Source organism: Molossus molossus, unplaced genomic scaffold (genome assembly GCF_014108415.1).
Source record: "Molossus molossus isolate mMolMol1 unplaced genomic scaffold, mMolMol1.p scaffold_m16_p_18, whole genome shotgun sequence".
Taxonomy (NCBI): Eukaryota; Metazoa; Chordata; class Mammalia; order Chiroptera; family Molossidae; genus Molossus; species Molossus molossus.
The window spans coordinates 18,697,134-18,713,224 of record NW_023425353.1 but is presented as its reverse complement, the minus strand read 5'-3'; the positions used below and the strand labels follow the sequence as shown (position 1 = coordinate 18,713,224).

The 16,091-nt window shown below is 50.9% G+C and overlaps 1 protein-coding gene across 2 annotated transcripts in view; it reads left to right on the top strand.

The window, feature by feature from the left end:
• CACNA2D3 (calcium voltage-gated channel auxiliary subunit alpha2delta 3) overlaps window positions 1–16,091 on the top strand; it is an 874,937-nt gene that overhangs the window by 650,131 nt on the left and 208,715 nt on the right. For both annotated transcript variants that reach the window (XM_036266884.1, XM_036266885.1), the window contains 3 exons: window positions 2,427–2,498; window positions 3,800–3,880; window positions 12,543–12,617. In XM_036266884.1, coding sequence (XP_036122777.1) covers window positions 2,427–2,498; window positions 3,800–3,880; window positions 12,543–12,617 — 228 coding nt within the window. The remainder of the gene's footprint in view (window positions 1–2,426; window positions 2,499–3,799; window positions 3,881–12,542; window positions 12,618–16,091) is intronic.

The window sequence follows — 16,091 nt, the reverse complement described above, 5'->3', positions numbered from 1 at the left end:
TGTGGGGGTTGGGGGGGGGAGGGGGGCTTCACTACTTATTATTGTCAATGGTATGTTTTGATTTCATTCGTGATCTGTATTGGCCTTGCTTGAAATTTTGATTTGAGTTGCAACGTGGAAGTTGCCCAGCGTTATGGATCAGCCCACATCAGTTTTCTTTGCAGCATGAAGGATGACTTAAGGAGTCGGAATGCAGGAAGGTTTGGTTCCGAGAGAGGTGTTTGCTGTGGCTCGGCTCTGCCTCTGCAGATGGCCTTGCAGCCCCTCCGAGGCAGCCACGTTACACTTTAAGTACTTTTAGCAAGAGGGAGGAACCCAGCTTTCACAAACTGTTGGACTTGGTTCCCGGCAGTAATAACTGTCAACGTCATCTCGTTGTTCATTTAATTTAGTTATTTGTACTATGATAAAGTTTGTCTACTTATTCTAACACCCAGATGAGGCTGCCCCAAATAGTAGGTTACGTGGGTGCCATGTGTAGGAGTAAGGGTTCTCCAGAGAAACGGCAGCGCAGGAGATGTATCCGTATAGCATTCTGCATGTTTTCTGTATGGATTTAGAGAGAAGGAGGGATTTACTTAAGCAGTGGCCTCTCACACTTTTTATTTGCGGGAAGTGGGCTGATGCTCCTGAGGTCTGTAGGGTAGGTCGTGGGGCTGGAGAAGGAGTCTGTAGCAGTCTGGGGGCGAAGTCAGTCTGGGAGCGGAACCCTTCCTTCCTTAAAGCTCGGTTTTTCCTCTTAAGACTTTGAACTGACTGAAGAAGACATGCCCACATCATGGAGGGTCATCCAGACTGGCGTTTGATCAAACGACTCGGCACCCTGGCCTAGCCGAGTCGGCCATACGGTTGACTCTCGTACCATGGATCCGCAGTCCTGCAGGGACCAGGAGATTTTGTCTTCTCTTGCTTGTGATGGGGCAATGGAGGCCCATCTTGATAGGGATACACAACTATTCCTGTTAGGAGTTTTTCCCAACGACACCAGCTTCTCTTTAGTTATCATGATTGTTGCTGACGGAAAGGATTGCCCATTGAGAGTGCGTCTCGAATTTTAATATGCGGGCTAATCATTAAAATCAAGGTTCGGATTCAGAGGGTCTGGAGCGGAGTTTGGGATTACGCGCCTCTAACGCTCCCGGGTGCTGCTGTGCAGGGTGCCCGTTGTGAGTAGTGGGGCCCCATAGCTCGAGGAATCGACTGGAAGAACAGGACTGGTAGAAGATGGGTTGAGTTTAAGGGGACAGCCAGTCTATGGGGGCCTCAGTCCATGGGAGCCGCTAGGTTTTAGGATAGTCTCTTTATAATGCCTCTTCGAGAAGACTGAGGGAGCCGGGCCTGCTGTTGCTGTGGAACTAAAGCTGTGGCGAGAGGCCCAAACATCGGAAAACTCGCTAAACTGAAGAGAGTGAGTCTCCTTCGCCAGTGGCCTCTCTTGGCTACGAGACCAGGAAGCTCCTTCTCCCGCCAGATTGCCATGCCAATTTCGGTTCCTCCAGCAGTGCCACATGCCTTGGTCTCATCTTGGACTCTGCTGCTTAGCAGACACGTGGCCCAGAAGGCGGAAGGGGCTGGCGTCTCTCGAGCACCCCCGCAGCCCGGCCCCGCTCCGCGCTGGTTCACGCTTTGCCTTCATGGCAGCAACGCCGGGAGAAACTGACGCGGAGGCTTAGCTAATGCAGTCAGTACAGGTCCAAGCTGAGAATCAGAACCAGGGCTGTCTTGGACCGAAGCCTCCTGTGTTCCAGGACTCCGCCTCCCCATTTGTTGCTGGGGTGGAGCAGATGTGCTGCCTGTTTCCCTACACGGTGTGACAAGATGTGCAGGGGTCTCAGTGCATCTCAGTCCGCAAGTCGGAGGGTCCCAGAGTGTGTTCTGCGCCACGTTCCACGGGTTGATTTTTCAGGAGAAATGTCTAGCTACTTAGCGGTGACTTTAGGGATCGGATGATGAAGTTATTTTTGTTGTTGTTTTGCTTGTTTTCATCTAGGACTGGCGTGCAAAGTTGTGTAGAGGTCCAAAGAGGTCTTGACTCTGGTGTTTCCATTCCACTGTGTTCAGCAGGGCCACTAAGCCCCTCACACTCCCGCTTTCTGACGCTTAATCTTCAGGACACAGATAGGCACGAACATGGCACATTTTGAACATATAAGTCTGCAAAGTAAAACGGTAAAATTGATCTGTGTTCATGAAATAAAAAGACCCAACAAGGCTTTGTTGGAACCAAAATGACCGAATGCATTTAAGAGACCAGCTGGAGCGCTTGACTTTGTTTCCCCAGGCGGGGCTGGTGGGCTAGAGGCTTGAGTGGGTACTGGTCCATCCCACCGCCCCTGGTCCGCAAAGGAGGAGGCAGTCGAGGGGGCGGCCTCCGGCCCTGTGGTTCCAGGTCCTTCTAGGTAACCAGCTCTTCTCTCTCCATCCAGCTTGCCGATGATCAGGGCCGCGTCCTGATGACCACGGTCGCCATGCCCGTGTTTAGTAAGCAGAACGAAACCGTGAGTACAGGGGCCGCACTTCCCGCTGATGCTAGGAGGGTTGCTTTCTGAGACCCCCTCTGACTCAAGCTCTGGTGACCGTCCTTTGTTTACTTACGTTAAGGAGAGAGGCTATGTAATTTTTCCTCCCATTTAATCCCGCTGTTGGAATTCTGAAATCAAGCACAGATGGGAGGAATTCAAGCAGCGTCATTTTACAGGGTGCAGCCTTTTTCCAACATTTAAGTGTTAAATGGCCAGAGGCAGGAAAACCCCGGAGAGGATCCTTGACTAGGGCAGACGACCAGTCTCGATATGTAGTTGCCAGCCCGGTTAGTGTCGTAGTGGCAACAAAGACCCAGAAACAGGGTGGCTTCGAACAAGGAAGTTGATTCTCACGTTTTAGGATGCTGCAGGATCAAAATCAAGGTGTCCCGGCCGCGCTTTCTCTGGAAGCTCCAGGGAAGAATCCTTGCTTGGCCCCTGACTTCCCTTGGTCTGTGGCAGCACGGGTCCAATCTTTGCCTCTTTGTCTTCACATGGCCTTCTTTCCTATGTGTCTCTCTGTCCTCTCCTCTTCTTAGAAAGACACCAGCCATTGGGTATAGGGCCCCTCCTGGATCCAGGATGATTTCACCTCGAGAACCTTAACCGATTACACCTGCTAAGACCCTGTTTCCAAAGAAGGTCACATTCTGAGGTTCTGGGTGGACTTGAATTTGGGGGAGACAACAGGCAGCAGCAATTTGTATTTCTCCCAGAAGGCATTTCCCGCACTGGAAGGTTGTAGCACAGCACACTGACCTTGGACACTGGGACCCCAGTATTCTTTCACTTTAGTTCTTGGTTTCCACTGGCTGCGAACAATCTCAGGCTATGTCTTCTTTCTCTGGCTATTTAGTGTCTCTCCTGGGCACCAGATGGTAGTGTACATTGAGAAAGCAGTTAACACGCTGTAAGTCTTTCCTGTAGAAAGCTTCCATGAGAAAAACTGATTAATGATCACAGTCCTTAGCTGCTGAAACTCTCGTGCTTCTACACGTCCATTCTTCATCTTCCCGAGAGAAGGGAGCGAGGGTGTCTTGGTGTGAGTTGTGGCTGATGATGTTTGACCTGAGAAGCTACCATGCTTATCGGGTAATGGTTTGGGTGGGGGATGGAGGGGAGAAGAGGGCTCCTCTTGGAGAGGAGGGTTAATCCCCACTCTCTATCGTTTTGGAGAAGGCACCAGGCGGTGACCTATGGTGGGGGCTTCTTACAAGTTCTAGTTCTTCTGCCAAATGAACTTACCGTTGTCACTGTTTCATGTTTGTTTTCAGCAGAGATCGAAGGGCATCCTTCTCGGCGTGGTCGGCACAGATGTCCCAGTGAAAGAGCTTCTGAAGACCATCCCCAAATACAAGGTACTGCACCCTAGGTTAAGAGTCGAGGGTCAAGCATTCGAGATACTTTCACAACCTGCCGCAGTGACTATTACAACACAGAAGAAAGAGTCCGTCCTGTTCTCTCTCTGGAGGTGTTGTGAGGGGGAAGAGCTGAGCAGGCCTCTGCGTGCCTCCCGGGTTGGGGCCTGTGGACGTCCACACAGGCCTCTGCAGGTCTAGCAGGTCTGACTTCTCGGGTGGCCCCTAAGCCCGTCCTGACCCAGCCCAGCCTGAGGACCCTCTGCAGTCTGCTCATAGAAACCCAGTGAGGCCCCGAGGAAAAGGGCCGCTGACTGTATTGAAGAAGTGTTTTCTGTCTCAGAAGGTGAGGGGCGTGCATTAATATTCCTTTCCTAGTGCCAAATTGGAGTCCATGTCCAAAAGAATCGCAAGGCTGTTAAAACTTTGGACGTAGTTGAGGGGTGCAATGGGTAACTTTGGTGCAAAGGTAGAGCAGGCCCTGGTGGACACTGCTCTGGGTGTTTGGGACGACACGAGGGGCCCTGAAATGCACGAGCCGTGGAGAGGGACACATGGAAGGGACGCAGGAGGGATGGAACGGCATGGTCTGTGTGGCCAGCCCTGCAGGGGAGGGCCATGCTCCCCCTCACCCGCCACGCTGGGCCCGGCTCTGTGCCCAGCACGCCTCCTCTGCTGTATTTAGTTCCTCTACATTTGGGGACAGAGGGTCGTATGAGCCCCCTGCCACCCTCAGCCAGACCCACCCCACTTCCCACGAGAACGGGCACCCTGGCTTCCACACCACTTCCCAGGGCCGCTGGGTTGGCGCCCCCCGGTCTGGGGCAGGTCAGCACCACCAGGAACCCACCCGAAGCTGACCCACCGTACTCCTCCTGGGCTGGCTGCCAAGGGCCACATGTCGCTGTGGAGATGACGTGGTAGCAGTAGCCGCTGGGGTCCATGGGGGTATGATGCCTTGGCATTCTGTTCTCTGGCTGCTGGAGGGAGCTGCTGTGGTTACAGAAGCACCTGGGTGCAAGGGCACCGCAGGAGGCGGGTCCCCACTGCCGCACACCACTGTCCCTTGGCAGGGCGGCCTGGCCCTGGAAGCAGCCCCCTCCTCACCACCGCACCCCACCTGGTCCTGTGCCACCTGCATGGCCCCGGCTACCCTTTGTACGTACTACAGACTCACTGTTCTTCTTAATCATCTCCTCTCCCCTCGGCCTCACCATCCCAGATGCAATCACGGTGGAGATGGATGGTTCTGTTTCTGAAACCAGGGCAGTGACCTGGCTGGGTTCTCCCTGTAAGAAGATGGCCCAGGGCCTCACGCCCCGCCCAGAAAACTCTCACCTCTTGCCTAGGGAGGGCTCCTGAGAAAAGCCAGTCAGAGGGTGGGAGGAGCCGAGGTCCTCAAACCCCATCAACCCTTCGGACCCCACTCCTGGTCCCAAGAGGTGCTCACTGAGCCGACGTGGTCCCCGACCGCACACGGGTTGAAACCATACCTGTCCCAGCACCGTCTTCACTTTGGGCCACTCACAGATTGACAGGGGCTCCCTTTGCCCCCATTTGGGCGGGGCCAGCTTTTCGAGCCAGGAATAGTGGAGAGGCAGCTGGCTGGCAGGGCCCCTCCCCTACTACCTCCTTCAGTGCTGAGCCTCATTCGCCAGAGCGGTGAGGGGCCCTGGGCCTTCCCGGCGCAGACACACAGGGCCCTGCCCCCACTGCCGAGGAGCCGGTGCCGACAGGCCTGTGGGCGCCTCTTCTGCCCGGTGGCCAGAGCAGCAGCACCTGCTCGAAGGCTGGCGTCAAGCACCGACCTTATCGGTCATCGGGAACAGTGGGAGCACACTGATCAGGGGACGGCTGTACACGCAGCTTCCTGGTGCCCACAGCCCTTCCCAGGTAGAATGCCGCCTGCGCAGAGCTGCCGGCTCCCACTCCAGCTGCCGGCACCTGTGGGCTTCACGTCCACGGAAACTTTGCTGACCTAGGATGCAGGAGAATGCCTAGCCACACTCTCGGGTCCTCTGCCATCTTTAAAAATGAGGTCTTTCCAAGAAGTTTGAAAGGCATGGGGAAAGGCTTAGGGTACAAGGTCACGTGTGTTCAGCAGGATTCCTGAGCTTGATGGCGAGCACGGGCCCACCTTTTGATAAAGGGTTGGGGTAGGAGCAAGAGAATGGATCGGCCAGTCACTGGGCATCACCGCCCACTCTTGTCTAAGCAAGTCAGCTGGATGGATTGACCAGATCACACCACAGAGGGCGGATGCAAAGTGAGGAGTGCAGAAAACGGCTGTTGAAAAGCACTGTTTAGTGGTATGAGACAGGGTGCCTCGTGGTATGATGTTAGCAGACAGCGCTGGCTGGGAACCCAGTGTGCAAAGTGCATTCTGTACATCATGTTAGCAAATCCTCCTTAGGTACGTGCGGTGCTCTGTAAGCACTCTGCTCGTGGGGGGCCCGGTCCACAGGGCGCGTGGTCACAGCCACGTGAGGAGGGGGAGGTGCGTGTGCTTCCAGCCAGGTCTGTGGAACTCCTCCCCACGTGCTCAGAGACCGGAGCCATCCACCGGCCGCTTCGTGATTTGTTGTCTTGCTCATATACCATCTGTGCCATTGTATACTTGACACTCCCCTTGTAAGTCAACGCGGGACTTCTTCACCCAACTCAGTGTCAGTAGGAAGCTCCACAGCATCATTTAAATAGAAAAGCCCGAGCTATTAGCCGTCATAGAGGATAATTGTAAAAAAGTCATAAAAACAAAATAATAGTATTAAATGGTCGGTAACCCAAGGCTCTAAGCTTGAGTTCTGTCGTCTTTTTTAAGGTAGTATTAAAGGCAAGTGTTAAAACAGGGATAACTGGAAACTTTCTTTTTGATATCATTGGAGGGACAGAAGGACTTTGAGAAGGGCTTACTCTCCCTACCTGGTTCTGGCTAGAGGTTTAATACCCAGCCCAAATGTCACCTCTGATTATCTTGCTCTACACTCTGTTTTTCCTAAGAAAGCAAAAGAGTCCATGGGAATGTGATGGAGGCCTGAGAAGTGAGGACCATGGAGGTTTGTTCCCCCTGGAGTGGTGGGCACCCCGCCTCTGGGGCTCCCCTCAGCTTTGGGCATCAGTGCCATCACCACCATTCATGAGCCCATGCTGCACCCCCACCTGCCAGCCCAGGCTTCTCAGAGTCCCCAGAGGGTTTGGTTCTTCCCAGCACTTCCTGTTGGGTCCTCAGCACCTGCTGCACCCCTAGAAAAGGAAGATCCTTTGAACAGACAAGGCAGGTCTGTTCCCATGTGTTGATGCTGTTTAGATGAGCAGATTAGAGAACCACCTGCATCAACGAGGACCTGCGCTCTACGCTCAGCGCAGGTGTCCAGGCTCGTGGAAGGCGGCCTCCTTAGCAAAATCACTCTCCTCCTTGGGCATCTTGAGATGACAAAGGCCTTCCGCCTACTGCCACCCAGGGGCCCTGACAACCGGCCTCCTCTCCCACCAAGGCGTTTCCAGTTGGGAGTTAGGACCGGTGGATCCAAAGCCACATAAACAAGTGTTGGAAGCCGTGCAGCTCCCCAGAGACTGAAAGCAGAGGGAAGAGAGAGAGATTTGAGTTCCCTAAAGGTAATGGACTTCATTTTATGGAGTCTCAGACTAGGTACCCAGAACTGCAGGCTCTCTGTTTAAGGACAGAATGTGTCCAGGCAGTGCTTACGCCCTGATTTCATAGGAGAAGCTGTAGAAACCCAAGTCCAGGGCCACGACTTCATACATGCCCAATGCATCAAGATGAACATGATGTGACACTGATAACAATTACCCCGTGAGTCTATTCTCAGAGCTTCCTCTACTGAGGAAGGCGCTACCCGCGTGATCACACTGTCTCACTTTATAACAGACAGACACTACCGGTACCCTCATTTTGCGGCTGAAGGAACTGAGGCACAGAAAGGTGAAATACCTTGCCACGTTTCATAGCTAGTAAGCCATGGTGTTACCTGCTAGTTATTACTCTAAGGTCATTAAGAACCATAAATGACAGTAATAGTGATAATAGATTAAGAGTTAAAAAAGTAACAATAAAGGCCAAAAAATAGAACAACGAAACACGTATTTCACGTTCTACGGCGTGGTACGGTAAAAATGCGGCGCACGCGCTGTTCCGTTGACGCCTCCCTCGGCTCCCACGGAGAGGGGACAATCTGGCTCCGTTTCCAGCTGAGGAAACTTGAAATGGCCTCTCAAATGTAACTCCTCTAGTAAAAGATAAATGGAACAACATGTCACGAGAGAACAGAGGAAGAACAGAGACCAGAAACTAACCTGCGATGCCTGAAAACCAGGCGCTTCTGTCTCACGCTTTCCCGAGGGGCAGGCTGGGAACCAGAGACACAGGTAGGACACATTACACCTCGGTCATTCCTCCTCTGGTTCCCACAAAACACCTTGGGAAGCGGTGACGTCAGCCGGGCCAGCCAGGGCGGGGCAGGCCTGTCATCCCGGAGGGGGCTCCGGGGAGCGGAGTGCGGATCACACCTTTCCGTCCTGATTAACACCTTGTAAAGATGAGTCAGCTCTTGGCTCTTGGGGTTTCCCCGAAGATAGAATTCTTTCTTTTCCCTTAGCTTCATAGATTTTCCCACCAGCAATCAGACTTCCTGTAATTTTTATTAAGAATTCCAGACACCCCGGCAATAATTTCCAGACACCACAGCCTCTGTTAAGGTAACAAGCCATTTCATAATTGGGTTCACTTCATTAGCCCAAAGCCCCTGCCCCTGGACGGGAGGCGCCTCCTCCCCGGCGCTGGCCTCCGGGGGAGCAGCTTCGGGACAAGGCCCCTCTGGCAGCCCTCGGCTGGACCGCGTGTCCGACTGTTCTCTGTTACTCCACGGGACTGCACATTGGACTGGACAGGAAGACTGGTCCTATTTCAGATGAAATAAAAATTAGAGACTTCATCAGTCTCTTGATTTGTGGCCAAAAACAAGTGTTGGACATTGTGTTCGTATAAGCTTTTGGTTTTCTGAGAGATTCACCCACAGACTGTGTTTTGAGATTCGCTCCGAGTCTCTCTTCTTACACCTAGATTAGGTTATATCCATCGGTCGCCCACCAACCAACACAACGTTCTGGTGCTATTTTGTCAGAATGGTCCTGGGACGGGTTGTCACCAGGCCGTTTCTGAGTGTCAGGAAGACTTATTTCGGAACAGCCTTGAGAAGGACAGAGTGTGCACCTGCCATCGCGGGCCAGCTTCTCCTTTTTGGTTCATTTGTAATATTCACTTCAGTTTAGACTCTAACGATGAACAGATACTATTTGGGCAAAAAATGAAGACTACCTTAAACACACACATACCTTCCCCGGAGCACCTGCCCTGTGCCAGACAGTGCTGGGGTGGCAGAAGGCCAGGTGAGTAACGGCTCCTTCCCCACAAAGAGCCCGTTCTGATGGGAAGGTGCTGTCTCATCTGGAACAGGGCAGAGGAACAGGGCAGCTCGGGTTGGGAGGCAGAAAAGTAGGTGTGGGTTCATGCCTAGGGGTGAAGGTAGTGACGGAGCGATTCTCAGGGTTCTATGGAAACGTGGGACGGAAATGGGAAACCACGGGGAAGGTCTGGAGAGACTCAGTAGGCGATGGTCCTGGGCTGGCAGCCTGGGTGGGAATTAACTAGGGGAAGACGGGGAGACGGGGAGAGCGGTGCTCTGGCCGCTGGTGTGAGTGAGGGTCCGGGAGGGAGCGAAAACCGCAGGGCCTTGTCACCACCCGGTGCCCTGAGAGGCAATGCATGGAAGGAGGCAGGGCTGGGAGCGTAGGTGGGGACCAGACCCCAGGGAGACCTGATGGACCTGACCAAGGATTTTATCTCACCATGAAGAGGTCTTTGGTGGGTTTCCCACAGGGGAGCCACAGGGCCAGTGTGACCTCTGACTGTGCTCAGTCTTGAGGGTGACTTGGTTGGGGCCACACTTTAAGGTGGCGGTAGAGCAGTTGGGACAGTTGTGGACATCTATTACATTAAACCTGCGTGGGTGGAAGGGGGAACGCAGAGCTGAATATGAGTCATTTCTGTAATAAAATTTAGTGACTCCTTGGGTCGACAAGTTGGGAATGAGAGAGAGAAGCCAGCCTAAGGATGGTGCCCTGATCTCTGAGGTGCACACCGGGTGGGTGGTGGTGCCACTGCCGGAGAGAGAGCGGCAGGAAGGGAGAGGGTCACCACCATGGGCTGGGTGTGACATCCTGAGGCGCCTGAGGGATGCCCAGGTGCAAATGACTGACACCCCATTAGGTACTTGGATCTGCCCCTGAGGGGAGAGGCCATGGCTGGAGCTCAGGGCTGCAGACCACAGCACCCGAAGGTGCTGCAGCTTACTGGGGGAGAGAGCTCAAGCAGACACGGGCACCGGGGAGAGGAACTTGGGGGCAATGAGTGCGTGAGTGGTGGTAGAGGGTAGGGGTCCTATGAAGAGGAGGAAACCTGGGCGTATGGGCCCTGGGAGCTGAGGGAGAAGCCTGCACAGAAAGAGGGGGCAGTCGGCTGATACAACCAGGAAGGTTCAAGATGGAGCTGTGTGTCGGGTTTGGTCATTAGAAGCCACTGGCAACTGTGGGGAAGGAGTTCTGGTGCATCGTGGTGGGCAGAGGCAGGATGGGCACCAGGGAGGCAGAGCGCAGGCCTCGGTGAGCGGAGGACGCCGGGTGGGAGGTCAGTCTCTGCGCACAGGCGAGGAAGCAGAGTTGAGGTTGGCTTTGTAGGATCTGCGCTCAATTCAGCGTGTTTGACTCTTTCTCCACTTCCTCCTTTTACGCTTTCTGGTTTCCCTTTCCCTCTTCCCTCATCCCCACCACCCCTCCGCGTATTTTTAACCACATGGCATGACCTTGGCCATCATGCAACTTGCGAGGACACAGGCATGAAATCATCAAAGCCCCTGACCGATGCCTTGATAACTTACAATCAATCTCACAAATACTCGATTACTGACATTTTGATAAGTGCTGAGGAGGGACAGCAGAGAGCATTGAGGGAGCGTGTGTAAGGAGTGCTATCGTCTTTTGAGTATGACTTCTTACAAGCAAACCAAGAACTGAAGTAATATCCATCAGAAGGCACGGAATATATTAGCTGACTATAAACTATCATTTGTTTGGTCTAATTTTGAGTTCGGATTTCCAATGAAATACCACTTTTGCCTTTAATGGAAAAAGTCAACTCTCCAAGTCCTTTCTGACCCCTCCAGTGGTACTAAACTGAGACATAAGAATGGTAATTAATGCAGTGTTGACTATGTCTGACATTTTTCCAAGAGACAAGATGAAAGAGACAATATACATCTCAAAGGATAGGAAATCTCTGGTTTATCTTTCGCAGCATAATGAAATATACTTTTATCATTAGAGTAAGTAGAATCTAATTAAAACTTGCTGTGCAAGGTAACTCCAGGAGAAAATGTCTGTTGCCCTTGACTACCACATGCGTATTTGCTTTATGTAATGCAGAGGGGACTTTTAATTGCCAGTGTTAAATTCTCTGAAGTTAATTTCACATCACCTTGCCGTTAAGCTAAGAAGCAGGCAGGGGTCGTTCTTGGTTTGTAAACTTTGTTGTCTGGATCATTTAATAGTATCATATTCAAGAATGTGATCAGCAGAGAATTTTAAAGGAAAGTAATGGTGAGAGCTCAAAACTATGAAATAACTCGTCAGAAAAAAACGGGATTTTTTTTTCTTCTCCCCTTTTACTGCTCTGGCAAAAGCGGGTTACATTTTCTTTCTTCAGAGAGAGAGAGATCAGTGTGGGTTTTATGCCAGAGGCCATTTTAATACATGAGTGATTTGTAGGTAAATTTATTGTAGCCAATGGGTGCAGTCAACTGTGTAATAGAAATATTGTCAAAAAGCCAGGATTATTATTTAAATAAGTGCAGTGTTAAATTTGATTACATACTTTTTAAAGCTAATAAAACATTTCATTGCTCTCAAACTATTTCCCATAGTCCCATTTAGTCAGAAAACATAAATTAAGCGAGGTTCTGCATAGAAAATTATCCAGGCTTTGTGTCGATGGAAGCATGCATGCAAAAGCTTGGCAGACTCACAATGTAAAGACAAAAGGATATAAAAGGGGTTGGCAGGCTGCTCTATGGGCTGGGGGGACACTTTTATCCTTGAAGAATTATAAAAAATGACTGCCGAGGCGAGTGTGTGCTGGCGACAGCCCCTCTGGGTGTGGAATTGTGGGGAGCCTCCATGTGACTCGGGATGAGCTCACGTCCTCCCTTATCGTAGACGGAGAGAAGACACTCAGGTCGATCAAGTTCTGTTCACTTGGACACAGGGTCTTTGCAGAAACATTAGCCACTTTCTTTTTTTTTTAAACGTAATTGTTTTTGTTTTAAATAAATCAAAGTAAAGCCTTTGATGCCAACGCGGGGATGTGACATTTTAAATTGTGCTATTTGCTGAGCTTATCCTGTGACAGGTTTTCATTTCCACCAAATGTCAAGGTTCAGCGCCTTGCATTCATTTTAATGAAATATTGTGCTGATAAGGGTTATGAATGCCAAGTTTAAGCTGTAAATTACTAAATGTCGGGCTGCTTTATGCTTTGTGAATTCACCGGGGAGCAAGCTAATGAAGGTTTCTTTCCCGCTTCCCCTTACAGCTAGGGATTCATGGTTATGCCTTTGCAATCACAAATAATGGCTATATCCTGACGCATCCAGAACTCAGACCACTGGTAAGAGACACACTTATTTCTGTTTCTCCTTTTATGATTTTAAAAGATGTTCCGCAGTGATGATGCTGTGCAGCAGTTCAACATTAAAAGCTCAATTCGTAGTACTGTCTCCTAAAGGTTGTTTTCACAGCTAATAAATAAGTAATGTTGTATCAGTGCATTTACTATCATACTTTTATACATAAATCCATATATACCTATATGTATTTGCTTATCTATTTCACAGCTGCCAATATACGGAAATTATTAACTCTAGACTGTTTGAAACATATCATGATGGTACCTTTATATAACAGATAGTCTCACTCTCCAACCCAGACTGACTTGTTGCAAGTTACACTTGATACAACAGACTAGAGCCAGGATCCCTGGAAATTTGTTATGCTAGGATTTGCCCCCGATTACATCGCCTACACCTAATGCTGCCTGTGTTGAAGGGATTCAACAATAGCTTTTTTTGGTTAAAACAGTTGAGATTTTCGCCCTGGCCGATTTGACTCAGCGGTAGGGTGTTGGCCCATGGACCAAAGAATCTTAGGTTCGATTCTGGTCAAGGACACGTGCCTTGGTTGCGGTTCAGCCCCAAGCCCTGGTTGGGGTTTTATGGGAGTCAACCAATCGATGTGTCTCTCTCAACGTCAATGTCTCTCTCTCTCTCTCGCTCTCTCTCCCTCCCCCACTCTATCTGAAGATAAAAATGGGAAAAAGTATCCTCGGGTGAGGATTAAAAAAAAAAACCAGTTGAGATTTTCTTTGTTTCCTGCCAAAGCCATCCATATCCAGTAGCATGTTTGGTGACCTGACCTGCAGGCCGTTCCGTTCAGCATGTTTCACCTTCTCCCCAGTGAGTGAGGTTAGGCCAACCCAGGGCAGCCCAGGGATCAGGTCCGCCCACTCCCTGGCAGGAGCTGCAGGGAGCCTGGTGTTGAGGGGGATTCTGAAGGGCAGCCATTCTCGGGGAGAGGAGTCCTGGTCCCCTGGCCGCATCGCCTGTGGGCACCGAGGGGCGTCGGCAGCGAGGATGCCATGTCTTTGCCTCTGACTAGTTGCTCTGTGTTGAGAAGGGGCATCCCTTTCGGCTTGCATGTGTCTGGCTCGTTTTACAGAAGATCTAAAGGGGTAAAGAGTAATACAGTAAATCCTGCTTTTGAAAGTTACGAAAGTGTAGGTTGTATCCTGTGGCAATCCACACCCACACCCACATGTTCACACGGCCCCTGTGCCCCAGACGTCTTGTCTGTTTTCATCGAGATGAGAAAAGAGTGACTGTGCCACTGAGCAAATGTTTATCGGGGAAGCACGGTGGGGACCAGTTTGCTTCTCTCTTGACTCTGTTCAGCAGAGTTCATGTTGGAGCTCCGTCATCGTCCGACTTTGCTCTCATCACCCAGATATTGATGGAGTCATGGCCGCGTCCCGAGGGTCCCATATGCTCCCTTTAAGATGGGGATTATGCTGATATCTGATTTCTACGATCCTTAACTGGTTAGCTGGTTCCCAACGTAACTGAATGATTGATCAGTCTGGTTGAGAAAGATACTAACTTTTTAAGGATATTTGAGTCTAAACACGTATTTAGGTGTAAAAGCTGAGCCCTTCGCCCATGTGCCAGCTGCCCAGCTGGGGTAGTCTGTGGAGAGGGGGACAGTCATGGGTTTGGTGCGGCTCAGTCTGGCTCCTGGTGCTTATTTGTTCCAAGCGGGAGTGAAACAGAGTAAATGAAACAATCAAACCTGGATCTTCTGCCAGTGAGTGATTAACTTCCTAGTTGCCGGCTTTCAAAGAAGGGGCGGGATGGATCCGGATGCAGAAGTGGGCAGGCCCTTCGCTCCCTCTGCCGCAGTGGCCAGCAGCTCCCGTGGGCACTGGAGCTCGCAGCGCCCTTGGCTCGGCTCTGTGTCCGGGTCATGCCACCAAAGGTCAGTTTGCAGATGCTCCCTCTGATGCACTTTTCAGCCACGGAGGGGCAACCGAAAGGCTCTTCGTGAAGCAGGCCAACCAGTCATCACTGTCATCCTACCAGTGTGAACACAAATCATGTCTGCTCTCCCCATTGTTGAAACATTGTACCGAATGGTTTCACCAAAAGCGGTAACCAGGGTCAAGTTCCCATCAGTGGGATGGCCCCAGCAAATGCCCCATATCTCACCTGTGAAAATCCAAACCAGAGGAGCCACATAGCCATTGATCTGTGATAAGAACCTAAGGAATAGCCAGGCCATTTATCTATCTCTGACTCAAGGCCATGAGGTCTTTAGAAGAGATTTGAGCATTGCCAGTCATTGATGTGAACAATAAGTGAATGTTGGCTATGCCTAGAGTTTTGCATTTTCCTCTTGGGAAAATGATAGCAGTGAAGTGGAAGGGACTCAACTTCAGAAACACAGGGGTTGCCCTTGACATCCCAGCTGTGTGACCTTGGGCAAGTCACTGCACCTCTCTAAGCACCAGTTTCTCTTATAATCCTGCCATAACCATAGTGCACATATCTCAGCTTGGCTATCAGAGCAAACGGAATAATGCCAGCAAAGAGTTTGTGTGACGCAGCAGGGCCCAGGACATCGTGGGGACAGTGGTGGTGAACCTGGCACCCTGTTTGTGTTATATTGGCTCTAAAGATCTGAGCTCACCTGCTGTAAAGTTTGGGAGGACGTGGTGGTGGAGGATGTTACGGGAGATCTTAGGAACACTTTTGATTACTCGGTTCAGATTATTATAGTAAACATTGGTGAGAAATCATGTACATGGATATACACACACGAACAGAAACAAAGTCCTTGGAACCATGCAATGTACATTCAGTGCTAACTTCAGTTGGCCATCAGCTTCGTGAAAGCTTGGCTAAGCCTCTTTGTGCCTGTCTGTCTGTCTCTGCCCCCTCTTTCCATCTCTGTCTCTGTCTTTCGTTAATATCTTTCTCTCTCTCTCTCTCTCTCTCTCTCTCTCTCTCTCTCTCACACACACACACACACACACACACGTTCTCAGTTCTCTTGGCCAACTCTGGTCTAGAAGACAGATAAAAGCTGTATTATAAGGTTCGGTTTGAGCCCTATCACGTGAGGAAACCAAAGTTTTTGTGGTTTGTTTGTTTGTAAAGTAGCAATAAGAAGAGTACTAGGAGCTGCAGCAAGTGGAGAGGACAGTTAAGAGTGGACCCGCCTGGGTGGAATACTCCTGGCTTTGGCGCACGCAAGTCATTTGTTCTTGTCTGTTTCTCTGTTCATCAGAACAACAAAAGCTGAAAGCTGCCCCCACCTTCCCCCTCGTCACCCGTCCACTCAGCACCCAGTAGGGACTCAGTCATCATCAAATGAATGAATGAAGGCATCCTCCAAAACCACTGTTTTCGCGTTCACCTACTTTGGGTGGTTCGGATAATTTAATTTGGGAGCTTCCGCTGGAAACCCTGGGTTTGCGCGGAACATGATCCACATTGGTCAGAACCCTCACATGTGGCTAGGAACGGCCAGC